Genomic DNA, 27,690 nt, shown 5'->3' on the forward strand with positions numbered 1-27,690 from the left:
TATAGAGAATCTAAATACTGATCATTCTGTCTCTATTGCTACCATGGTAACCATTCTATATAATCTTTTATCTGTGCTCATACCTGGTGCTTTTATTACTCGTGGCCTTATATTCATGTTTCTACATGGTGGCCAACACAATTTTGTTAAAACACATGATAAGTCTTGGAATTCAGTCACGGGAAAATTCAAATTTTCTTTTTCTTTTTTTCATTTTTTCCTTTAGTTTTTTATTTCTTTTTTTTTTTAGGCAAATCATATTTTATTTTTTTTCTCAAATTTTTATTATCAAACTGACGTACAGAGAGGTTACAGTATAAAATTCAAATTTTCTGCCATGTTCAGAGAGCAAGAAAGGAAGGGAGGAAAGGAAAGCATAGGTCAGTGTATATTGTGGACCTGTATTTGTTCTAGAAATATGATAAACTCTTTAATAATTTATTTGGTATATGAAAACCTGGAACACTAGGTTGAGTATTAAGGCTTCATCGAAGCTCTCATTTTTGCTACTCTGCCTTCCGATATTTTTCCAAGTACTCGGTCATTTCCCTCGCCCCAAGAACAAAAAAGTGCACATTTTGCTTTTACATATATGTCCAATAGTTGCTGTCCAGCAGCCCTCCTAATATAATTTTCCACTGATGATGTAAGATTACCAGTTTCTGATTTTAAAAAAAGTGCTACATTAGAATGAAGACTAAAGATTGTGGAAGTTCATTGTTAACCCTCGGGTATAGTCTTGGTTTCTCGGTATGAAGCTCTCTACCTCAATAACTGTATTTAGGTCCAAGGTTAACATTATAATAATTACAGATTTACTAATCCATCTATTTCCCAGCCAATTTGTTATTCTACTGCTGGTGGTGAGGGTATGATGGGAAAGGCATTTTTTCTTTCCAACTTGAATTTCACAGAGTATACCGTTGTTAAAAGTAGTGATAGATTTTACGTGTAAGGTGTGCATTTTAACCCTCATAACCGTATTCCACTGACTCCGTTTTTAACTTCCCATCGTAGATATAGTCAACATATTGATCATCTTGTAGAAAACGTCCAAGGATTTGCCACTTTGTCTGGATAGTGACATCTCCAGCCTGTGGACCACGTAATTAGATGAAATATATATTCTCCTGCAATAAACCTGCCGCCATTAGTGATAGGCAGCTCCTGAGGGAATCGGAAGCTGCCCTTCACCTCCCAAATAATGAGCACATAACACAACCTGATCTTCCCAGCAGAAATAAGAGTCAGCCTACTTCACCATGCACAAGATGGCCAATGAATCCGCGATCGCTGGGTAGACTGCACGTTCCTCAGCTGAAGTAGATACAAGCTTTTTCTTTTCTTTTTTCTGGGAGCAACAGAGCATATAGCACAATGTAGACAGGAAAGGAATTTGACGAATTGATTTTCACTGGAAAAGTCTGAGAGATGTCTTCACCTGAGCTTGCTTAATAGTCCTTAAGCTTTAAGCTGCTAATGAGTCTCTGCCCATCCCACTGGGGGCACTTAAATGTTGCTAAGCAATGAGGAGGCTGAAACAGATGATGCAAAAATGTGATTGGATTTCCTGGAACTGTGGGGGTTCTTACTGTAACACCTTAAATTACACCAAAGTGATAGAATTTAGACAGTTGGTAGAAAATATGTTGAAACTAGATGCCTTTATGACACGTTCACGTTAGCCCTGTTTCACACTGTTTGTATTTTGTGGATGGCTGCATGAAATAAATGACTAGTCACATTTCCAAGGAATCCATCCCTCCTCATTCATAGAGCTAAGGAGTCTTCCTGTTTAAAATTTTTAACTAGCCAGCAAGTGAAACAAAGATGTTCGGACTTCAATGTTCTTGAGTTCCACAAAGCAAGCCTTACACATTGAGATTTGCAGGTAGAATTTATGCTGTGTGCTACCAGAGGGTCTATGGAACCTGCTTCTCAAATAAACAGACCACATTCATTCTCACGCATGTGGTCTCAATAGCTTCCATAAGCATTAAACTCACTTAGAAAATAATTAGTAATCAAAAAAGGCATTTAAACTCAACTCTCTGAAGCATAGAGTGGGATGTACATTACATCAATTGAATTATCAGTTTAAATATCTACTTTAGTTGTAGACATAATTAGGTTTTAGTGAAAGAAGGCATTTATGTAAATGGGAGATGTGGAATGTTTTAATCATTGAAGTATCATTTCTGTTAGAGCTGGATATTAAGGGACTAGAATTGGAGCATGTATGGCTCTTCTCTTCTCCACTGACAGTGGTGAAATGTTAATACTATAGATCTGGAAGGAATCTGGCAACTGATCTCATTCATTAACTGCCTACCCGGGGTGCCTTGTTTCCATAAGTTTGTGAAGTTGATGTTAAGGTTCACAAATTACTCTCATTTTATTCTTGTTATGTATAAATGCACTCAATTTGGGTACAAAATTATCAATAATTGTGTTTATATTTTGGCTGAAGTTCTGTCGGCTTATGATATAACATTTACTGTATGCTCCATAGAGAGAGAGGTTCTTTAATAGCGATTGGCTATTGATGTGGACAAATAGAAGAACAGATTTGTTATTCTTCAGTAATCTGACTTGATCTAGTTTTCTTTAAAAATCCAAAATAAATTGTCTCTTAATAAGGGAAAAGTATTTCAAAACAAAATTTCCACCAGAATTAGTAAAATAAATTATTGGCATGGAAGTATTTTCAACAATTACAAATTAAGACCGGAGAAATTGTGTGCCTTGAAAGAAAACAGTGCAGTGACAACAAAACCAAGATTCAAATCCAGATATGTTGAGTGTGTAGTCTTGCTACCTCAAATGGTGTTCTCTAAAAATACATCTATGCTTCTCCTTAAAAATGTCTTTAAAGTGGTGTACCAAGGAGTTGACATTTAGCAAAACAATTTATGAATACAATTTAATCAATGTCACTCCTTTCACTGTCTTCACACATCCTGCCTCTACACACTCCATTCGAGTACCTACTTCCTGGTGTTCATTTTGTTGGACCTTGACTTTGCTTTGCTAAGGAATTGCACTATTTGAGTTCTATTTGAACCTATATATTTCAGGTAATTCATTTGTATACCACCCAAAATATAAGCTAAAATCTGTGTTCTTTAAATATCTCATCTTTATGAAAAAATAAATGGTACCTCAGATTTAGATATCACACATCTAGGGATTTAACTAAATCGACAGTCATCTCTTACTTTTATTCTTGTATCTCATGATGTGAAGACAATTGAGTCTTACCTTTCATGTGAGGATAAGACTCTGGTTAAGGGAAATTTATGGTTTAGAGAAATTTTGAGAATCTGATGAGAGCTAAAGACCAGAATAATACTAGTGTGCCCAGATTTTTACCCACCGTATCAGGAAATTCACGGAGCCTGCTGTAAGTGTCCTGGCTTAGCAGATCTGCCAGCATTCCTTTGGTTCCTCTCATGATTTAAGATAGTTCTTTTAGAACATTTGCTTCTACTCAAATCAGAGTTAAATAGCTCATACTACTTCATCACTTCAAATTCCCCAAAGGCACTTTCCATATTGCCCATGGAAGCTGATTTCTTTATTTACAAGTCAGGCATTTCACTTGCTGGAAATATAGAAAATAAGAAAACCTGCCAGAGAAGAAAATTGTTCACAAAAATCAAAATTACCATGCCATGATGAAGCAATAAGTGGAGCTATTGTAAAATGCACATTTTTCCCCAAAAGGAAAGTGGAACTATAAAAATCTAAGACAATGTTAATGTTCTGGGAAAAGGACATAATGCGTATGCATTTACAGTGCTTCAAGTAGAGATATCAAATGGCAGAAAGGAGTAGTCAACTTTAGGTGGAGTGGATTTGGAGGTCCTTAGTGTGGAGGGAACTGAGTGGTAAGTTCTTACCACAAGGTCTCCTCCTCCTTGGAAACACCCGCAGCTCTGCTGGGAGAAAGGCAGGTGAGTGAGAACACTCTCAGCTGTTTTGAGCCATCTTCTGCCTAACCCTTCACCCTTATTTTTATCTGTGGAAACAAGCTGATTACTGGCAGAGCACGTGTAATGCTTTCAATTAGCAAATGAAAATATTTGAGTAGAAATGAAGCCTCACAATCTTCCAAGAGCAGCTTGAGCAGGAAGCTTTTTGCCTCATTTTATCATCTTCATTGATACTTTTAATTCTAGTGATCTGAAGAGACTCTAACAGAGACAGAAGTAGCATTCCATTAATCCTTAGCATTTATCTGGTACCTCATGTAACTTTGGAACTGTGGATCTAAAATACTCAACTCCAAGGTAACGATTGCCCTCCTAGCAGCAGTGTAAAGGTCTGCCTTGTGTTTTGGAAGGCCCTTTTCTCCTATTCTCTTGGTATACCGAGCAGCTAATGAGGAAGTTAGGTTTTAGGGCAGGAAAGGGGAGCCATTTTCTCTTCTCATGTCCAATCTTTTACTTCATTAATCAAATGATTGATGAGAGGTTTCCAATCAGTGTTGATCCTTTCATGAGGCTTCTGATATTCTTCAGTTCTAGTCACAAAGACAACTTGTTTTTGTTCATTTATTTGTTAATTGGTAATGGGATTTAAGTTAGCACCATTCTCTTGATAGGTACGCTTTCTACCACTTGATCCACATTCCCGTGCTTTTTGCTTTTAGTTTGTTCATCATATAAAGTCTTGCATTTTTTGCCTGGGCCAGCCTCAAGCAGTAATAATCATATCTTCACCACCCAAGGAGCTGTAATTGTAGCTCACAGTCATACTCTGCCAATAAAACACATGACTCTAGAGAAATCATATCATATGTTTTCATGATCTTTTTATTTTATTGTTCAAATTGAGTCGAAGCCTAATCATCTCCCAGTCTAAATGGTGAATGACTTCAGGAAACTTCTTGGCATTCTATCTCCTTGAATCGTTTACCAGTAGCACTGAAGCGACTTGGCTTCTTTGTGAGACCAGGAACAGAGCCTGCTCTTCCACTTGAGCATTCTTACCTAATTTTCAGGGTTTGTGAAATCTCAAAATTAAATCACCTTTTTCCTGATTTGAACTTACTAGGCTCTTCCATCTCTTCACTTAGCACCTGAAAGATACTGCTTTCAATTCAGTTCTTTCAGTCTTCTTTTTTTTTTTTTTTTTTTTTTTTTTAGCACAGATGTTTCTTCCATCTTTATATTAGTTGCTTGGAAGTGGTCCAGGCTGCTGATAATAGCCTGAATGTGTCCGTGTCACAACTGCCGGCTATGATCATCCTCTCCTCTTTTCAGTAACTAGATTCTTTGGGCCTTTTGAGTGAACACCTTCCAGTGTAACCATCTGCTTTTCAAAGCATCTACTCACTGTGCATGCTTTCTTAAATGCTAAATTGAAGAGATGTTGTATTCAAAGAACCTTTTTGAAAATTAGATATTACACAAGCGAGTTTCTATGGAACCATTTTTTAATATACTGAAGGAATAAGGAATGAAGACAGGAAAGAGACAACAGTTGTTAATGGGTTTGTTTTTCCCTCTAAACACAACCATGAAAATATGATCCTCATTAAAAGGCTGTAAAGTTGTCTGCTTTGGTGGTTCAGCATAAGAATGTCTCCCTGCTTTTAGTTTGTTTTAACATTTTGACCCTCTGTTCCCTGCAACAGGGAGTTTATTAGTCTTTGTACCCTTTGGAAATGAATATTCATAATAAGAGAGCAGTGATGAGTCAGTTTCCATGTAGGGCCCGGAGGGATTTACTGTAACAATTAGGAAAAACAGAGAAAACAAAGCCAAATCATGACAGCATCTCATATTAAGTGCCATGTGAAAGAATCCAGTGACTACACTGAGGCTCAGAGTTACATACTTAAAAATAGTATAGCCATGTTGGAATCTTGGTCTTCCAATTCCCAGGCCATATTCTTGTCATGACATCGTGCTTGTCTCTGTGCTTATCATTCCTACCTGAAGAAAGACTTGAAATGCCAAATACATAGCTAGAATTTGACCATGAGGGTGAGGGTTCTGTGACGGAGCTACCCCAGGAGGATCAAGCCACATTGGTTCTTAGAAGTAAAGTCTAGGTCAATCTTGAGGCATTAACCAACTATAATACATATTTTCCTCTTAAATTTGGCATTGTCATTATTAACAAGTTCTTTAACACATCCTTAACTTTATTAACAGCTGTTATATGCTGATTATTATGGTAGAGTAGGGAATATGGAAGCCATACGTTGCTTCCATTTAAATTCTTTTTTATCCTAATTATATTGTACACATCCAATAAATATGTATAATCCTAAGGTAGTTTTATTAAAATTTGTATGATTTCATTTGAATTTGCTATGGACAGTTATCTAGGCATGGTAGTTTTCCGTGAGATTCCAACCAACTTTCCTCATAGGAGGCTTCTTGTAGTCAATATTTTATATTTTCAGTTTCTTAATGAGATTGGATCTAATGAAAGAACAGTTTTACTTTCCCATGGTAACAGTATTTGGATTCTAGACTGAGTTTGCATTTTTCTTGGGATGAAGTAGCAGACATATGGGGAAAAGGGTTCTAGGAGAAATATGGCCTGAGAGCCACCCCTTCCTCATCCAGCTTTCTCAGGAAGCCCCTTAGTTCACTGAAGGAGAAACTAGATGGCTCTGCCTGTTACAGGCATGGCATTGACATAACATTGGGTTAACAAGATTATTTTTACTGATCTATGTCTGGTTTTATTTGGGAAACACCTGACTTCATAGATGAGCTCCTTCCCTGCTTGTGTGCCTAGGAAGCTAATTATTCAGTCAGAGGGTAATGAAAGACCTTGCCATCTGTCTGCTGACTTAATAGAATGTCAGCCTATCCCAAATAGGAAGTAATTGGATTGACAGACACAAAGCCAGTTATTAGACTGTTATTATCTGATTGGGAAGAAAGCAGGCAGAAAAGCATACAACTGTAGCAAAAGTAATCTGATGGTGTCTGTTGTTCCTGGGAATACACAGTCCTCCACACACAATACCCAGGCTTTGAAACCCCTAACAGGCTTAGGAACATTTAGAGTGCCTTCTCTCAGAATTCATCTTGGCCTTCTTATTACAAATCATTATAATGCAATCTAATAAAACACAGTTTGCATAAAGATGGGGCCCATTTATAAAACTGTCACCACAGCCACTCTATTAATAGAGCCATTTTAAAGATTTATTGTGAGCATATGTTACTTTTTACAGGGGGCCAGATTGAGAGCTGTAGGATTTGAACATGGAAGAATGTGCTACTGGTGATAAGTTAAAAAAAAAATAAATTGAAGCTATTCTCCCCAAGTAATCTCATTAGACTCATCCTTGTCATTTCACTTCTCAGGTATAATTATCAAACAATAATCTTAATGAGATACTAAAAAAAGAAGTGTTGAGGTCTAGAGCAGTATTACATAACCACTTTTATAGATTCTAGTTTTACTTCTGGATGTCACTGGGGATTATGGAGATGCAAAATGGACAAAATGTAAGGCTTTAGAAGAATAACTGGCTGTTGTCAGAGAAGCAGTGAAGACATTGTCTCTGGGCAACACTATTGGTTCATTGACAGTCTTAAATTTACGCAACAAGTATCTGAATATCAACTGCTATGTGCCAGGCACTCTTCTGGGTCCTAGGAATACATGAATTAACCAAAAGCCTTTCTCATGGGGTTTACATTCCAGTAAAACAAATGAGAGTTTAACTGAATGAGCAAATCTTTAGATATAGCATTGAATAGGACAAGTTCTATAAAACAAAAGAAGACAATAAAAGGAGATTGATAGTCATTAAGGAGATATTTTAAGCATTTCCTGAAGGTAACATGCAATCACATTGCAGTAAGACCTTGAGTCCTAGAGGAAGAGTCGTCTTAGACAGTTAATTCTTTGAGATGCCTAAATACAAAATATCTTTGTCAGCTTCCTTGCCTATTGGTAATCCCCATTATTATCAACTATTATTATCATTACTGGTAATATACACAAAAAGGTGTTATACATTATAAATAATACATAAACCTATGATAGTAAGCTCTAAGTAAGCTGTGTACAGTGCCGTAATTACAAACTGAGGCATTCCAAGTCATTGAAGAAATTCATTCTTAACTTTTGTTAGTGGCATAATTTTTATGATACTCATACATAATTGGCCCATTTACAAATAAATGAACCAAAATTTAACTGTTATAGGGTTTTCTTACCATATAGTGAGTGCTACTGTACTGTACTTACATGCATTAGGTAACCTGGAAGGCACTATTCCAAAACATTCATCCTTGGTTAACCTTGTAATAATCCTTCAAGTTAGGTATTATTTCTTCATTTTGCAATTAGAAGCCTGGGTTGTCAAGAAAGTCCAACAGTTAAATATTGGAGAGAACTAAGATGCCAGCCTGGGTCTGTCTGACTGTAATCTCTGCGCTTCCTTCTCTATTCATATTGTCCCCAAGATCATACCTCTGAGTTCCTAATATAACTGGCAGACTGTGATAAGACCCACAGGAAATATAGAAAAAATAAAAAGCACAATTTCTGTGCTCAAAGAAATGAAAATACAGTTGAGGAAAAATAATTTCATTATGAAATAGCAGAGGACAGAGAAAGATGAGGTAGAAACACATGGTTGCATTCCTTAGACTGTGAAAGATTAATATAGACTGCATACAATAAGGTTCTGAACTTCTTAAAGACAGGTAGAATGTAGGTCAGTTATATCATACAGTTCCAATCATATGTTGGTTGTGTTGAGAATCTACTCGTGTACCCAGGGTGATAATGGATGCAATCATGATTACCTATGAAAATTACTTAGAGATAAACTATTGCCTCTCCAACCGGGAAATACAATGCAGTTAGACTTCCTTCCACTTTTCACCCTTTGGTTAAGGTCCCTAAGTATTTTCCTTGTGAAAATAGATACTACAGTGCATAAAAATAAGTATGGTAACATAGTAGGTTACCCAGTCACACTCAGAGTGACTCGATACTGACATCATGAGAGGAGGTCAGCTGGTTCTGACGAAGGAAACTGGATTTTGTGTCATCCTATCCTTCTACCCTGTCACATATTTCTATAGATCATCTGCATTTTTATATAGTATCTCCAGAGAATTAATTTATTGACCAAGATGGAAGAGATTCTTCCTTTTCAATACCAATACCTAAAATAATCACCTATGATGGTCTTAATGGAAGACTTGGAACTCCAAGAATAAGCATTTTCCTGTTTTGTTTCAATAATATAATAAATTTTATTGTCCTCATAAACCAGTACTTAGTTATAGTTACTTTATTAAGTATTGTTCCTGTACTGACTTTTTTAGTCCTCTGATAATATGGGTTCTTTCCTTTGTTTCAAATAATGTTAAGATCAGTTGTCAAAAAGAAGAAACACTTTATGGTGATTTATGGTAATTTTTTTCTTGTTGGCTGAGAGCTAGACATTATTTACTAACTTCCTCTCATCCTCATGCTTACATTCTGTTATTGGACAACAATGTTATATTCTTTATGAATAATCAAAAAGTCATCTCCTATACCCCTGCAAATCCACTTAATAAGAGACACCCATTTGTCTTAGCAGCAATATAGTCTGTAATTTCTGATTATTTCCTGAATGTAGAGGTTTAGGAAAGTATATTCCTTAAAGCCTGTACACATGAAGTTAGGTGTCGTTATCATAGGCAGAGTGATACAAGGACAAAATTGTCTTAAGCATTGGCCAGCAGCAAGGAATGTGTACTTTCTTCATAGAGGCCAACTTTAACGTAGCTGTTTTTAGAGCAAACTTAACTTGTCACTTTATGAAGAAAGTTTGTGATAAACAGCTGCTAATAAATGTGCTATGCTAAGCACTATGAGAATGCAGTGATGAATCTATCCCATCTCATAGTGTCAAAGAGCCTAGATCTGGAGGGGATGATGTGTGTTCACAGAGTGGTATGTATAATTATTAGTGCTGTTAGCTTATCTAGTATTATTCTTAAGTCATTTTTTTTCTGTGTATCAGTGGTTTGAAATTTTTTTTTATTCCCTCTACTATCAGTTACAGTAAGATCTAGCATCTCAAGATCTAGCACATGTCTACATGTGTCTAAAATGAAATAAAAATGGGTATTTATGAAAGTTACGTAAGGATATACCATTAATACATATAGTATGCTCTGATATTTCCTATCAGTTCAGATGCCTTTTCCCAATTGCCCTTCCCTTACCTTCACCCTTGTACTGTTTGAGACCCTTTAGTTTTATTTAATGACCACCAGAGGTAGAAGTTTGGGTTTTGGATGCACGACTTCAATATGAGTTCCCAAAGAACAGGTTCTATGTTTGGTCTAGTTGTCATTCTTACTCTGTAGTGGTGCTTGACACATGTAAGCAATTTAAGTGTTCAGTGAATAAGTGAATAAAGGGCCCCCCCAAGGCTCCTCACAACCAATTTTTGGTCCAACCTGATAAATGGCATAGCTTGCTACAGTTGCCCTATAATCCTGACCTAAAGAAATAAGAAAAAAATTGCTAGTGTCTCATTGTGTCACCTCTAGTGAGGTGAATATAATAGGATAATGAATTATGCATTATCAGGAAATGATGCATACAGTCTTAAGAGCAGGAAAAAACATCTACCATCCTTAACTTTTAATACATTTCATCTCAATAATGGTCTCTTTTATTCAGCATGCTACTGAGGAATTTTCTGAAACCATGACTTAAGGAATGAAATCTACCTTCAATTATTTATGGTTTAAATGAATGCAAATAAGGCTCCCTGGCTTGCTGTGCTGATACTCATTAATAAATATTTCACTGGGTATTAGGAAGATTCAGATTGACTAAATAAGGCTCTTTTTTTTCCAGTATAAACAAAAGCCCTTGTGGTTTTCACTACTGTGCAAGCCCAATTCTTCTGTCTGGCTTTCATTAAGGCAAATGAATGTTAGATGGGTGCATCAACAGAGCTATGGATCCTGTGGGAACAGCAGTCAGCAGGGGCTCTGCAGTGAAATAATCCTCTAGTTAAACCAAATTTAATCTCATTAGCAGGGTAATTGTGCTGTTAGGGGAAGTGGCCAACCAGGTTAAAGAGAAACCCCATTGTCTAATTACTCTTTCACTTTTGTCATTGGAGAATACAGTACTGAATGTATGCAGATTCTGTGCTTGGCCTGAAGATTCTGGAGTCTTTCCTCATGCCGAGTCTCTCACTCTTCCTAGAGCCTGTATATGGCGCTGCTAACATGCCCTGCTCATGCTGGGAAAGCAACACATCAATATTGCAGAGTCTTCTGTGTTACTCCTTTTTATATATCCATTCTACTCTGCTTTTCCAACAAAATGATACTCATTACTTCACACAGGTTTGAAAGCAGATCAGGATACAGTGGTATATAGCCAAAGATTTATAACACTATCAAAATGTGTAAAATTTAATCAGGAAAAACATCATTGAATCTATGGCATGTGTTTGACATTCTTCTAAATTTGCATGCCTATTGGTTTTGCCAGCTTTTTTTGTTTTGTTTTGCCAGTCCTGGTGCTTGAACTCTGGGCCTGGTGCTATCTCTGAGCTTCTTTTGCTCTAGGAGAGCCCTCTACCATTTGAGCTACAGCTCCACTACAGGCCTTTTCTGGGTAGTTTACTGGAGATGAGAGAGAGTCTCACGGACTTTCTTGCATGGGCTAGCTTGGAATCATGATCCTCAGATCTCAGCCTCCTGAGTAGCTAGGATTACAGCATAAGCCACCAGCTCCCAGCTTGGTTTTGCTATTTTTAAGATGTGTTATAAAAGAACAAATATAGACTTCAAGATACAGTCATGAAGCATGAAGGAGTATGACCTTTAGCATATTAGTTAATTGTATGAGTTTCAATTTTCTCATATGTGAAATGAGAATGATTATCATTGTCAAAACAGCCCCTAGAGAAGAATGTGATTCAAGTATGTAAACACTGATGTGCAGTGTAGATAGGAGATTAATCATCTGTCCACTTTGCTTAGGTGACTTGGCATCCCCAGCGCCTTGGGCACAGCTTCTTGATCAAAAGATACTAGTACTAATTGGACTAATTACTCAGCTGTCTGGGAGAGTTATTCTCATGCTGCAGATTGTTGCTGTCTTGGTATATGCATGACTATTGCCAAGAATTATTTTTAAAAAATAGTAAAATGAATAAGAAAAATGTACTGAATACCTTTTTCCACGAGGAGCTTATTATATCACTTCTAAAACAAGGTATGAATGTGAATGCGAAAGACCTCTATAGTGAAAACTTAAAAAATTTAAAGAAGACTTAAGGAAATGAATAGACCTTCCATGCTCTTGGATTGGCAGAATTAACAATGTGAAAATGGCAGTACTGTTTATAAATCCCAACATCATTCTTTCATGAGATAGAGAAAGCCATCCAAAAATTCATATGGAACAACAGAAGACCCCAAATAGCAAAAACAGTCCTTAACAAGGAAAATAGTGTTGGAGGAATAACAATACCAATCTTCAAACACTACTACAGAGCTATACTAATAAAAACAGCATGGTACTGGCACAAACACAGGCCTGAGGACTAATGAAACAGAATAGAAGACCCAGAAAGAAATCCATAGACTTATATTCATTTTATATTTGATAATGGAGGCCAAAACACAGAGCCTCTTGAGCTAATAATGCTAGCAAAACTGAATTTCCACATGCAGAAAATGAAATAAGACACTTATATATCACCTTGCACCAGCATCAGTTTAAAATGGATCAAAGACTTCAGTGTAGGACCTGCAACGAGGAAGAAGTAGGGAAAACATTAGGGCTTCCTGGCTAAATGGATCTGGAGCACAGAAGATGGGGTAGAATTAGTATGTTGCTAAGTTGTAAGTAAGCTACATAGTCCCAAGTCTTGTGGAGAAGCAAGATTCCCTTGAGTTTTGTATTATTAGCCATTGATGAACCGATAGATTGATTCATTGGTTAATTTTGGAGGCAGGGTCGCAGAATATAGGCTGGCCTGTAACTCTCTGTGTTTCCCACACTGGCCTAAAAATCTCAATCCTGCTTCAGGCTTTTGAATGCTGGGATTATAGTCTGCACCACCACACCCAGCCCATTCATTTGCATTTTGTAGGGTTAAGAAAAGATTGCGTGATATTGAGGGTTAGAGTTTGAGTCACTTCAATTCCTAAATTATATGCTTAAAAAATTTAGCAGCTGTCATTTTAAAGAGGCTTACTTCACTTTTACCTAAAGTGCTTTTGAGTCTAGAGGGAGCACTTAACTGTAGTTGCAAATCACTTGCAATATACTCATGGAAAGACTTTTAAAAGTTAAATTTGTTTGTAAGCCTGCAGAGCCCAAATTTCGTAGATAATATTCTTTTCTCCTGTTACTTAATGATTTTCTTTTTTACTTCTTTTCTCCTGTAGTCCTAGGCGTGAATTGCATTCATTACAAGTAAGAGCACCCAAATCCCTGTTTATTTCATTAGTTCAGCAGATTGTCTCCTAGGGGCATGGGGCTGAGGATATGATTGGACTCTACAATGATGAGCTTATTTTGCACTTTTACCCAGAAAATCTTTCTATACAAAAGGAACAGATAGTAGTTAGACTCAGCATGAACAATTACAGACTACTGGGGGAGAGAGAGCCTCTTCCTGATGTGCCATTGGCTTACTCCTATGAATTAAGAGGCAAATGTGCTCCAAAGTGCATTAACCTTTATGGATTTTTCTTTGGTTTTCATGTTCTACTGATTTATGGTCTTAAATATGCCTGTTGCTGCTGTTTCTAAATGATTCCCTTGTAAATCATTTCTAAACGATCTTTTTCCACTCAGATAATACAAGTAAGTTGAATATATCTCAAATCAATTCCTCTCAGGCTTCTCTCCTTTTTTCCCCAAGTTGTTTTTCAATTTGCGCTGTGCCTTTAAATGTCATATGAAGAGCAGTTGCATAATTAGCACACATCTTAAAGGGGTGTTCCTGGGATGTGGTGGGTGATTTCTTTCTGTGGACTGAGTTGTTTTGGGCCTTTTGCTGTCTTCTGAAGTTCCATTTCCCAGATTGGTTGCAATCTTCTGTATAAAGATGGGCCCATGTCTTGGAAGTAATTCTGATTGCTAAGTTGATTTACATATATAACTATAATATAATAGGTACAGTCTTTATACATACAAATAAAACATGGTAAGGATGTCAGATATATTGTGTTAAAAGTCCACTATGAGCAACTATCTTCAGTCAAATAAATAAAGAGCAGCTCCCATTATACCTCCTACAATATAGTATAGGACCTTCGTGTTCAAGGATATTACCAGCTGGCAGCAGCCTCAGTTTTTGATTGAGATGAAATGGGAAAAATGGAGCTTTAGGATCAAATAGAATCTGTGCTAAGGAGGCTGGCCTAAAGCAAGTTGTCTGGGACATTCAAGTAAAATTTTAATTGGTTTTAAATTTCCCTAGATAGAAATTACATCGTGATAAAATTTTAGAAAATACCAGGGGCTGGGAATGTAGCTTAGCAGTAGAATGCTTGCCTAGTATGCATGAAGCCCTGGGTTTGATTCTTCAGCACCATATGAAAAGAAAAAGCTGGAAGTGGCGCTGTGGCTCAAAAGGTAGAATGCTAGCCTTAAGCAAAAGGAAGCCAGGTAACAGTGCTCAGGCCCTGAATTCAAGCCCCAGGACTTGCAAGAAGAAAGGGGGGGAGGGGGGAGAAAAGGAAAGGGAAGGGAAGGGAAAGGAAAGGGAGAAAGAAAATACTAGGTGAAATGTAAGTATGCATGCTCATTCATGCATTCCAAGAAAGGGTTAGAAAGCTGTTGCAAGAAGGGTCAATTTTTAAAAGACAAGTATTGTATATGCATAAACTTTTTAAAGGGCCCCCATTGATAATTCTGAAAAGAAAACCTTTGGTCAAATATGTACAAATAGTAATATTCAAATTTAGGAAATGAAACCCTTGCTTTAAACATTTGACTGTGATGAGATTTGCTTGTGTGCTCTCTTCATTTGCATATTTGGGTTTATCCTATAGGTTTACAGTCTTACATTTAGGAGGCTGGATTGGATAACGTGTTCTTCCAAACCCCGCAATTCGATGCTCTACGTGCCGTATTATGTAGATCCTTTTCTTTGATTTTCATTGTCTTCTCTTCCACGTACACAGATGTATCTGCACTCTGCATTTGTCTGTTCTTCGTGAGCAGGGCTCAGAAATCCCACGTGGAGGCATTTCCTGAGATGCGATAATACCTTTCTGACAGGGGTCCATATGTGTTGGAGTTGAACTTTCAAGTGAAGTACTTTCTTTCCTAATGAGACTCTTCACTGTTAAAAATTCTGTGATTTCTTACTTCCACGTTGCTGATTAGGAGCCTTGTTGGGAGGGGGGGAAATGAGTGTTTTGATGATTCTGTTCTATGCCCTTGTCTCTCCCTTCACCCCACCCCACCCATATTCACCAGATCATTAGAAAAAGAAAACATACTCAGTGAAAGACCTCAGGCAGCCCTGCCTTGAAAAGGCATACTTTGCCTTATGGGAAATAGTTCAACAGAGGCAAAATGAAGATTATCATCATAGTTTTGTCTATAATAAATTTGCAAACTGTATTACTATTAATGTTCCCCAATAGATGATTAGTTTAAGAATATGTTCATTAAAAGGAACTTTCAGTGTTCTGTGAAAGAGCAGGGAGAAAATGTAGAAGGAACAATCATACTGCACAAAATAAGCAATGTGAAATCTGGGGAAAATAAACAGAAAACACTCTTTCAAAAAGAGGAACCATTTAGATTGTTGTGATGGAGATAAGGGGTGATGTTTCTTTCTTTCTCCTTCCCATTTGTTCATTTGGATCTCAGATGTAAATGCATACTGGACCAGTAGGTCACACCACATTTCCTGGAACTACCAGTCAAGATTAAAGACATGTCAGTTATGTTGTTCAATATTTTACTCAAAGTCTTACCAATGCCTGTCCTCTTATAGAGCTAGGCACTGAGGCTGCATTGGGGGCCATTTATACTTGGCCTCTCCCCAGATTGGAACTTGGTCATTCCTGAATCTGTTTGCTGCTGAAACTTTCAAAGTATTAATCTACTGATCTGAATTGATGACTATGGGTGGTAAAGGAGCAAGGTGAAAAAATAATAAACCTATCCTACTTGCCTCTAATCTCCAGCCTTATCAAGTCTACAAAATGATAGTAATAGTAATTGCTATAAAAATAGCAGCAGCCCCCAGGTGCCAGTGGCTCATGCCTATAATCCTAGCTGCTCAGGAGGCTGAGATCTGAGGATCACCATTCAAAGCCAGCCTGGGCAGGATAGTCCATGATACTCTGGATAGTCCATGATACTCTTATCTCAGATAAACTACTCAGAAAAAGCCAGAAGCGAGTCTGTGTCTCAAGTAGTAGCGCACTAGCCTTGAGCACAGACACTCAGGATAGCACACAGGCCCAGTATTCAAGTCCCAGGACCAGGAAAAATAAACAGCAGCAGCCGCTTACTTAGTGGTTAACTCTCTGTCAGTCCCTTTCTGAGCATTTCATTTGTATTTCCTCAATCATGAGAACAATCATGTGAATTAGACGCTTTGGAATTGGATGCCCTCCATACAGCGTTATGTAGACCAGTTTCACCCGCACACTCCAGGTGAAAGGACCCGTCTAGCTCCATGTGCTCAAAGCTCTGAGTACTGAGTGCTCTGCATGACCACTCTGCTTCCTCCCTTCCTAGAGACAGTGAGGTTGATGGCTTCCCAGGTGGCCAGGAATGTCCATTTTCTGTGTCCTTCCTGCCCCCAACAAAGGGCAGTTGGCCAATTTAGCAAATGACTTCTAACTTAAAAAAAAAATGGGGGGCTGGGGATATGGCCTAGTGGCAAGAGAGCTTGCCTCGTATACATGAGGCCCTGGGTTCGATTCCCCAGCACCACATATACAGAAAACGGCCAGAAGTGGCGCTGTGGCTCAAGTGGCAGAGTGCTAGCCTTGAGCAAAAGGAAGCCAGGGACAGTGCTCAGGCCCTGAGTCCAAGGCCCAGGACTAGCCAAAAAAAAAAAAAAAAAAAAAAAAATGGGAGTCAGTACTGGAGTTGAACTCAGTGCTTTGTACTTACTAGGCCATGCCTCCAGCTCTTCCTGCTGTCATTCTTGTTCAGCTAGTTCCTCATGCTTCCTGCTTAGGCCATCCTGGAACAGTGGTCCACCCCTATGACTGCCACATAACTGGGCTTACAGGTATGCACTACCATACCTAGATTTTGAGAAAGGGGTCTTACTTTTTGCCCAAGATGGCCTCAAACTATGATTTGCCTATTTGGGATTATCATAAGGCACCATACCCAGAGCTCATTCTTTTTAATTGTGTTTATTATTTTTATTGATAAAAATCTTTTGTATTTATGATGTGTATCATTGTGTTTCCAAATATGCATACATTTTAGAATGACTAATTGAGTTAATTATACATACTTATCACTCACATATTAGACATATTTCATGATAAGAATACTTAAATTTCTGCACAGTTACTGTCAATTATACAAAATATCATCCATAACTATAGTGGCCGTGGTTACAGTATATAGATATCTTGGATTTGTTCCTTCTGTCTAATTGGATTGTGGATCTTTTGGTCAATATCTCCTCTCCACCCTTCCTCCCCAGCCCCTGGTAGCCACAGTTCTTCCAGATTTCTACCAGAGAAGGGGCAGAGAAGGCAGCCCGCATTTGTCTGTTTTGTTCTCATTCACGTGTTATGTACTTGCTGCACAGTGGGGTGCCTTGCAGCCCTGAAAGCAGATTTGGAAACATGTTGAATAGATCCCCTCCAGTTAGAAATGATAACATCAGCCTCAGTCTGTCATTGGAGACGGATGTGGATGCTTCAGGGACTGAATGATTTGTATGTAAGAGAAATTTCCCCTCTGCCATTGCTGCTTGCGGTGACTTCCTGTTTTATGGGCACTGAACACAAATTCAAGGTTAGAAAGAAAATACCGATAATTTAGATATTTTCATCACTATTTAGGAACTGTTTGGTTAATTTTTAAAAATCTTGTTGTTGGGGCTGGGGATATAGCCTAGTGGCAAGAGTGCCTGCCTCGGTATACCCGAGGCCCTAGGTTCGATTCCCCAGCACCACATATACAGAAAACGGCCAGAAGCGGCGCTGTGGCTCAAGTGGCAGAGTGCTAGCCTTGAGCGGGAAGAAGCCAGGGACAGTGCTTAGGCCCTGAGTCCAAGGCCCAGGACTGGCCAAAAAAAAAAAAAAAAATCTTGTTGTGATAAATGTTTAAGATTTTTGAAACTCTAAGAAATTTTTCTGCTTGAAAAACTTTTTTTCTAAAAGCTGGAAGTGGTGCTATTGCTCAAATGGTAGAGTGCTAGCTAACCTTGAGCAAGATTTTACCTCTGATATCACTGTAACTGATTTTAGATTCTTTTTTTCTTTTTTTGGCCAGTCCTGGGCTTTGAATTTAGGGCCTGAGCACTGTCCTTGTCTTCTTTTTGCTCAAGGCTAGCCCTCTGCCACTTGAGCCACAGAGCCACTTCTGGCCATTTTCTATATATGTGGTGCTGGGGAATCGAACCCAGGGTTTCACGTATACGAAGCAAGCATTCTTGCCACTAGGCCATATTCCCCAGCCCTGAAATTGACTTTAGTACCCTAGATATTGTATATACACGTATTGAAACTAGGGAAGGGAAAGGAAATGTCAAAATCGAGAGACAACAGATAAAAAGACAAACCAATGCAACAGCAATGCTTACAAAACTATATGGTGTAAACCAACTGTAAAACATTGGCGGGGGGGAAATGAGGGAGGAGGTAACAAGTTGGATAAGAAAAGAACACACTGCCTGACGTATGAAACTGTAACCCCTCTGTACATCACTTAAAACAATAAAGAAATGGAAAAAAAAAAAGCTCAGGACCTGAATTCAAGCCACAAAACTGGCAAAAAAAAAAAAAAGTGGGGGGAAGGAAGGAAGGAAGGAAGGAAGGAAGGAAGGAAGGAAGGAAGGAAGGAAGGAAGGAAGGAAGGAAGGAAGGAAGGAGAAAGAAAAGAAAACTTTTTCTAAATCTAAGAAAGTGCATAGGGATTCTGATGAATGAGCCTCGTGATATTAAAATAATGGAAGGGATTGCTACATTTGCTCATTACCAGATAAGCAATAGTTTTGTTTTGGACAAGATTCACCTGATGGGAGTTTCTCTGGGGACTAGTTGAGATCAAAATGGCAGGATGTAGGATTTCAAGACCTTGAAATTCCTCGATGAGATTCCTTATCCGCTTTTAATTCTCCCATTTTTCCTGCCTTCTTCCATTTATCCTCTCCTTAAAGGTTCATGAGATCTTTCTCTAAAACATGCTTTTTCTTCTTTTTCCATGATAATAGTATAGATAAGATACCATTTTTCTTTTTCTAACCTTAATTGCCACTTTCTTTTCCTGAATTCTTTTTCTTTCTTCTTTTGGATAAACTTATAGAAGCACCACTATGCCACCCTTTTCTACAAACCCCCTTGCGCATACTCCAAGAGTAAAAGTGGAGTATATATAGTAGAAACTATGTTGAAAATGAACTCTACAATTTGGGTGAGGGAACGGATGGAAAAATGGAGAGAGAACAGAGAAGGGGTGACATTGTCCAAAAAGAAATGTACTCACCATTTCTGTGTCTCCCCTTTCACAAAGGGTGAACAGTGTAGCTGTGATGCCCACTAGAGTCTGTGTTGAAAATGAACTATACAAACTTATGCAGGAGTGGGGTTGGGAGGGAAAAACTGGGAGAAAACGAGGGAAGACATGATACTGTTGAAAACGAAATGAACTCATTAGTTAACTTATGAAATGGTAATCTCTGTATATTGTCTTTATAATACAAAAAGATTTTTAAAAAGAAGCTGTTTATTGTGAGACAAATGGAAGATGTAACTGACAGTGTAAAAGATTATGTGCAATATATTGATTTATTAAATAAACTATTAGATTAAGCAACTAAGGGAAGTGTATGCCAAACTTTAATGTGGTCTAATTTGAAAGCAATTTATGAAATACAGTCTTGAATAATTTTTTAATTCAATTTTAATCAAGTACTTAATACATTCATAGTTTGTAACAATCAAATGATTATTAAAAGTTGAATTCTTAACTCTTTTCTCAGACTCACTCCCACCCCTGCTTTTTGTCAGAGTGGGGGGGGAAGACTTCCTTGTGTATTGTTATATTAAAAAAATAAATGAGCATATACGCAGAGGTTATTGTAGTAAATACTACTAAATACATAGTATCCTGTATGTTCTCTTTTTTCAATTACCACTATATTCTGGAAGTCTTTTCACATTAACACTTGGAAAATTGTTTCATTTGGTGGTCAGAGGGAGCTATGCTGTATTCTGAGTTGTGGCTTGCTACAGTTTAGTTTATTTTTGCCTGATAAATGGACTTTGGGTTATTTCCAGTCTTTTGCCATAAAAATAATGATGAAATGATCTATGTACTCTATACTTTATTTGACTGAGTAAAAATGTTACAAATAAAATTGACATTCTCCTTTGTCCCCTAACTCGTGTCCCAATTCCTTCCTTTATGTGCAGACCCAGGACCCTTAAGAAGTTAAAGATTAGCTACCATTCTTTTACCCTTCCCTTTCTATCTCCCCATACTTCCCCTCCATGCTCCCTGGTTCCTCCTCTTCCCAAACTTTCCTCTCTATTTAAATGTATACTTTGAAGGTTTCAATGGGGAATATATATGTATATATAATTTTTACCATAACCGTATTTTTTATTATTATCCCTTTTATCTTTGCTCCTTGTACTCCTTTTCCTTTTGTGTGTTTGAGTTAACATGTATTTGTAATATGTAGGGGTTTCATTGTGATATTTCCATATATGCACCTGTGTACTTTGAACAAATTCACTTCTCACTATATTCCATCCCTTCTCTCTCTCCACTTCCCTTTTCAAATAGCATTTGATAGGTTTCATTATTCTGCTTTCATGTATATATATATACACATATATAACATATATGCATATGTATGTATGTGTTTGTGTGGCATTCTTCTATCCTCTTTGCCTCTCAGTATCCCCTTCTTTCTACCACCATCTTTCTTCTCATCCTACATATGTCCTTCTTGAAATAATAAAATTAATTTGTCTATTTCCCCTCTGGTTTAGAAGTCATGCTGTTCTATTTCATCCAATTTCTATTTAAAAGAAACAAAAACAATCACATGTGAATGGACTGATGGTCATTACTTTCTCTGTGAGAACAGCCATGGATGCCTGTGCAGAAGTATTTTTCTGACATGTTTGCCTCTCTTTTCACTCTGTCTTGTAGATTCATTCAGGAGATTGAGCACGCCTTGGGACTTGGCCCAAACAAACAGTGTCCTCTTCGAGAGTTTCTCACGGTGTACATCAAAAACATCTTCCTCAATCAGGTCTTGGCTGAGATCGACAAGGAGATTGAAGGGGTCACCAAAACAGCTGACCCCTTGAAGATCCTTGCTAATGCAGATACCATGAAGGTGCTGGGCGTACAGCGGCCTCTCCTACAGGTAATAATGCACTACAACTTACTATTTTTTTTTTTTTTGGCCAGTCCTGGGCCTTGGACTCAGGGCCTGAGCACTGTCCCTGGCTTCTTCCCGCTCAAGGCTAGCACTCTGCCACTTGAGCCACAGCGCCGCTTCTGGCCGTTTTCTGTATATGTGGTGCTGGGGAACCGAACCTAGGGCCTCGTGTATCCGAGGCAGGCACTCTTGCCACTAGGCTATATCCCCAGCCCACAACTTACTATTTTTGTCAGCACTTTTTATTGACTTGGCAAGACTCATTTCTTTAAAAAAAGAACAATTACCATCTGTTTTCATATTCATCAGGGACAAAACAAGAGGAAATAAATTATATAGACACTAGGGAAATTTAGGTCTAATACAGTTGGATAATGGAAAATCCTTGCAGTCTTTAAGGAAGGGGGGAAAATGGTTAACTTTGAATATGGGAGATGGTGAGTCTCATTAACATGCAGGCCAGGCTTCATTGTTGGCCTAGAATATGTCCTTGACAGGAAATATTTTTGCATGGCTTAAATGCATAACAGAGTAAGAAGGATTAACAGGAAAGAAATTAGTTACTCTACCTAACCTCAATTACCAGTGGGAAACCCTCTATACCTTTTGAGGGCAGACTTATTGTAAAGAACTTGACCAGCTCACAGAAAATTAGAACCAATAAATAGGCTTTTAATAGTCAGAATGCTTAATTCAAGTCATGATCTTGTTTATATTGAAAATTTTACTTCTACCTCATAAAGAAATGGTTTTTATGCTAGAGAAATAAAATTGTCTGTCAGTAGGCATTGTTTATTTGTTTTGTTTTTGTAGCCAGTCCTGGGGCATGGACTCAGGGCCTGAGCACTGTCTCTGGCTTCTTTTTTGCTCAAGGCTAGCACTCTGCCACTTGAGCCACAGCGCCACTTCTGGCTTTTATCTATATATGTGGTGCTGAGGAATCGAATCCAGGGCTTCATGTATACGAGGCGAGCACTCTACCACTAAGCCATATTCCCAGCCCCATCAGTAGGCATTGTTGATTAACAAGTTTGAGGTATGTATTTCATATACATCTCAACTAATAACTTGGACATAAACTTAAAACTAAAAGGAAATTAGAATAAGCGCAAATTATGGCTAGACATTATTACATTGTAATTTAATCTTTGTAGTGTTTCTTTAAAGGAACAAGGGGCATAAAACCACATGTTTAGGGAAGTTGAGCAGCATGAGAATACTCAAGAGCAGAAGATGTGAACTCTTCAAAAGACGCTGCATAAATGAAAAGGATTATATGTGCCCCCTCCCCCTGCCTTCGCATGCCTTTTTATGCCTTTCTCTCTACCTTCCTTGATTTTTCCTTCTGTGTACATTAGAATTATAGATCTACTTAAGTTTCATAGTTATGATCATTCTTTTTATCTTATGACCCAAACTTATCTGTGATATTTAGAAAATTGAATAAATGCATCTCATTCTTGGGGTGTCCGGGACTGAATTAGGTATGAGGGCTCTATCCTGGGTCTGGGGTGCCAATGTGGGGACATGGCAGGGACATGCATTTGCTCATTCTACTGGATTCCTCTTGCACAGGCTCGCTCTTCACTGGCTCTTGGCAAGGCTAGGATCTTTTCTTTGCGTCTTAGTTGCAGTGTCCCTTCTATTGGGTGGTTTTCTGATTGCCCTACCTAAACAGATCCTGGTTGCTGACTTTTTCCATTCCTTCCCTTTATACTTTATGCAGTGTCAGTACCGAGGCTGAACACTCGGGGCTGTGCCACTGAGAATCAGGTAGCTTCTGATCATGTTCTGCCAATGGAAAACACCAGGAAGACCAGAAGGTGAGAGGAGAAAGAGGTTGAGTTACTTCTCTTTCTCTTCCTCCCCACTTGGAATCATGATTTGGGCTGTGGGTCTTTCCATCCATAACCAAATGTTATACCAATCGCGTCTTCCGTGGCCCCAGCCCGCACTGCACTCTGCTGACACCATTTCTTCTCCTTGTCCTGGATTTCTGCTGTTTGCTATTCCAGTCTCTGAATGCTTCAACATCTTTCATGGCTTCTTTGAGCCCTGTCCACACCTCTGTAAGTCATCTTCATTGGTGTTTCTTCATATGAATTATCTAAACACAGTATTCTTTGTGTCAGGGTCCCAAAGAACATACATTTCCTAGTCCCAACACTTAGAAGATTTTTTTTCCTACTTAACATTTTTACCACATCTATAGTTAGTGCTTTTGCTAACTTGTCTCTGTCTTTCCCCAATAGAAGATAAGCCCCCAATGCAGTGTCGTAGTGCCAGGTAGTGGGAAAATGTTCAAGTCATGTATTAAATCCATGAATGGAGAGATGAATGGCTGAATGAATACATGCATTGAATAGGCTTTGAGAGTTACAAATGCCTGCAGAGTCAGGGTGGAAAACTGAGAGTGACAAGAATTTGTTTACTTTTATGCTCTGACCATATATAGTCTTTTTTCCACCAGAAAACCATTTAGTATTCATTTCCCTGAAGCATTATACTATATACTCAGACACAGAGTGACTTAAACATTTTTTCACCGTACTGAACTTGAGAGGAGGATTCACTGCACTACTGAATGAATCTCAAAACTAGAGACTGGCTTTTTAGACATTATTTTCAGCTTGAGTAAGGAAGACACATCAGAACCCCTAACCTAGTTGACCACAATCCAAGCCACTCCAAGCTACTTACTGCCAGCTAGCTAAGTTCCACCTGTAGACAAAATGCCTGCCAAATCTGTTCCCACCATCTCATCAGCCATTTTGCATGTGGAATTGTGCCTCTTCTCCTTTAAATCAATTAACTCCATTCTCAGGCTAGAGAACAATGGCAGTGTTGCCTGTTCTTTCTCTGCCCTTGTCAAAGTATAATTATATGTAAGTGAATAAATCTTGAGACTAAAAGCATTTAGACCATTAACCTCAAAATTTGTTTGTTGAGCTGAAACACCTGCTTTGTTATTTGGTTATTTTGTTGCTCTCCTTTCTCATACAAGTTTTATTATTTGAAAATTCAAGGTGCTGGAGGTGCAGTTAATAAATTCATTTAATTTTCTTAGAGTTATGAGGCTGAAAAAGTCTTCCTTTCCCATCCGGAGAAACGTTCTTGCTTTATAATCATTGTAAATTATCTTCTCTCATGATTTCCCATACTCAAGTTTCAATGTATCTTAATGTGAGTCTATGTCTCCTTGATATTTTTATTCCTAATCATAGGCAGCTAATCTGAAGTAAAAAATAAGTAATTATCGAAAATTTTAGCTGAAAGTATACAAGACAGTTGTTAAGAAGAGCACTTGAGGGGCTGGGGATATAGCCTAGTGGCAAGAGTGCCTGCCTCGGATACACGAGGCCCTAGGTTCGATTCCCCAGCACCACATATGCAGAAAACGGCCAGAAGCGGCGCTGTGGCTCAAGTGGCAGAGTGCTAGCCTTGAGCGGGAAGAAGCCAGGGACAGTGCTCAGGCCCTGAGTCCAAGGCCCAGGACTGGCCAAAAAAAAAAAAAAAAAAAAAAAAGAAGAGCACTTGAAGAAGCAAGAGAAGGCTGCAGATGGGTTGTATATTCAATTACATGCAACCTAAAGATGTCCTTTGAAGTTATTCACTGGTCAGAGAAGAGAGGCTTTGGCTTTCCCCAGAAGCAGCACCCTAGAGTCATTTGGTATGGCCTGCTGAATTCTCCAGACAGGTGGAAGGACAGCTGTCTCTGTGTTCCTTTCATTTGTTTGATGATGGGCAGCTGCAGTATAGAATGCCCTGTGAAGAACATCCCAGGACACTTTGTCCTTGCCCCTCGGAAGTGGCATCTTGATATTTGAGACATTCGTGTGGCTAGGGGACACAAACATGGGTGTGCATACACATTTGCATAGGTCATTCAGTTTCTGTCCCAGACACCACCAGAAGGGAGAAAGGAAGTTTGTAGGAAGGAAGTGACTGAAGCACCATTTTATGATGCTCCAATAGCCGACTAGAATAGCAGACAACAGAAATCAAAGGCAAGGAGAAGAATTGGTGGCACCAGAGTGCAGTGAGAGTTGGGGGCCACAGAAAACGTCATCTGGCATGACTTTTGGTTATGGATGGCCCAAAACAGCACCGCAAAGTAGTATTAGTTGTAACAATAGAAAAGAAATAATAGTAATGACAGCAATCATAAGAATAGTTTGGAGCTAATCGTAGCATTTGCTGTGAACTTGATGCTTCTGAGTACTATAGGTGCATTGATTTATACCTGCTTTGATTGCATCTCAGAGACTTATGTGAAAGTTTTATGATAAAGAAACACAATTAAATTAACTAGCTTTCCCATTGTCAGAGGTCTACAAAAGTAAAACTGCCATTCACAGCTGGTCATGATAACCCAGAAATCGATGCTATGAAACCAGGTCTGCTTACATCATAGTCTGAAGATTATGGTTGTCTGCAGGCTGTGTATTAGCACTATCCCACCAAACACAGAGGCTTTGAGTCTTTAAATATTGAGGCACTTTGATAGTGGTAGTGGTAATGGTAGTGGTGGTATTGTTTTAGCAATTTAATGTTGTCGAATTGAATAAAAACCCAAGACTTCACATTTTTTATGAAGTTTAACATTTCTTCTAGTGATTCACTTTTATAGTATCTCATAAAAGTAGCTATCTGCAACCAATGGGGAGGGGGCATGGGATTTCACCCTACTTCGAGAACCACTGTTCTAAATTCTTTAATCTTCCATACTGCCTCACAGAGAAATAAGAAAATAGTATAGTATATAGCATAGCATAATACTATAACAGATGCTATAGTATCTATGTATCTGAGTCTGTATAGACATATGTAGACATATATAGACATATACATTCATATATGGACACATATACATGTATATTCATATATAGGTAGTATGCTATAGTGTACATTTGTGTATGTGCATATGTTATATTTCTATGTGTATATGTTTATACATATAACAGTTGCTTAGCTCTTGAACTAAAACTATTCCTAAAATAACTAGAAAATTGAGGAGGCACTCAATGTTTAATAAAGAGATGCCCAAACATAAAAGAATGAATGAGTTGTGGCTTCCTAGTTTAAGGATTTGTGTGCATGTATTCTCCCATACTACAAATTTCATAATCTTGAATTTGAAGTTCTAGACAGTGCTTACATTAGTGTGATGGTAGGATTAGATATATCTCATGGTCTTACTATCTTCCACCACCATCATGTAGTTCTTAAAAATGGCCCTCACCTATTGCAATTCATGCTGATTCAAACTAAACTAAGGAAATCTCTTAGGAGAAATTCCATCTGAGGCCCGTTCTGCACACAGAGTTTGGGGATTCCAGATCCAGCATTCTGAACAATGACCTTGGGAAATAGTTGATTGAGATATGCTTTGTCTCTTTCCTACCAACTACAAATTGTTCCTCTCTCAGACCCAGGGAAAGAGCTAACACTGATATACTTTAGTTACTTCGTATACTGTTTGAATTTGAGGACTTATTTATTCTTTGATTCTTCCATGTTTAAAAAAAAAAAAAACCAAAGATGTGAGGGGACTAATGCCTCATGGTTTTTTCCTTATATACCAAACTGAAGAATGGATAACTATGTGCAGTGGTCCAGGTTCAGCTACCTTTCCTACCCCACTGTAGTATCTTATACTCAAGCTATTTAGATGGTAAACTGTATCTTTTTAAAAAAAAAATCAGATCTCTGAGTCAGAAACTGCCTTTTTATATTGTCAACAGCTGACTTGCTTTCCAATTATGGCTTGAGACACATTGCCCTAGACTAATGAACACAAAACGTGGCCCATGGCGTGTAGCATCAACATCAGCTGGAAGCTGTTAAGAAATACAGATTCCTCAATACCCTACTCTGAGCCTCTGGTCCAACTGGTCCTCCAGGTGATTTGATATATGACAAAGTTTAAGAAACATTTCCTTCACACCACATTCTTATGCCAGCCAGAGGGGAAGATACAGGATCTGATGCTACAAGCTCTTAGTTTGGTGGTGAACAACACCTTAAGGAAAAAAAAAAGTTAGTGTTCCACATTGTGTCATGCAGCCTCAGACATTGTAAAGACAATATTTTCCATGGCAGCT

At 38.2% G+C, this 27,690-nt stretch overlaps 1 protein-coding gene across 2 annotated transcripts in view; it reads left to right on the forward strand.

The window, feature by feature from the left end:
* The window catches only part of Exoc4 (exocyst complex component 4), a 669,227-nt gene that overhangs the window by 443,625 nt on the left and 197,912 nt on the right, over positions 1 to 27,690 (forward strand). For both annotated transcript variants that reach the window (XM_048340247.1, XM_048340248.1), the window contains exon 11: positions 21,352 to 21,571. In XM_048340247.1, the coding sequence (XP_048196204.1) occupies positions 21,352 to 21,571 (220 nt within the window). The remainder of the gene's footprint in view (positions 1 to 21,351; positions 21,572 to 27,690) is intronic.

Source organism: Perognathus longimembris, chromosome 2 (assembly GCF_023159225.1).
Source record: "Perognathus longimembris pacificus isolate PPM17 chromosome 2, ASM2315922v1, whole genome shotgun sequence".
NCBI lineage: Eukaryota > Metazoa > Chordata > Mammalia > Rodentia > Heteromyidae > Perognathus > Perognathus longimembris.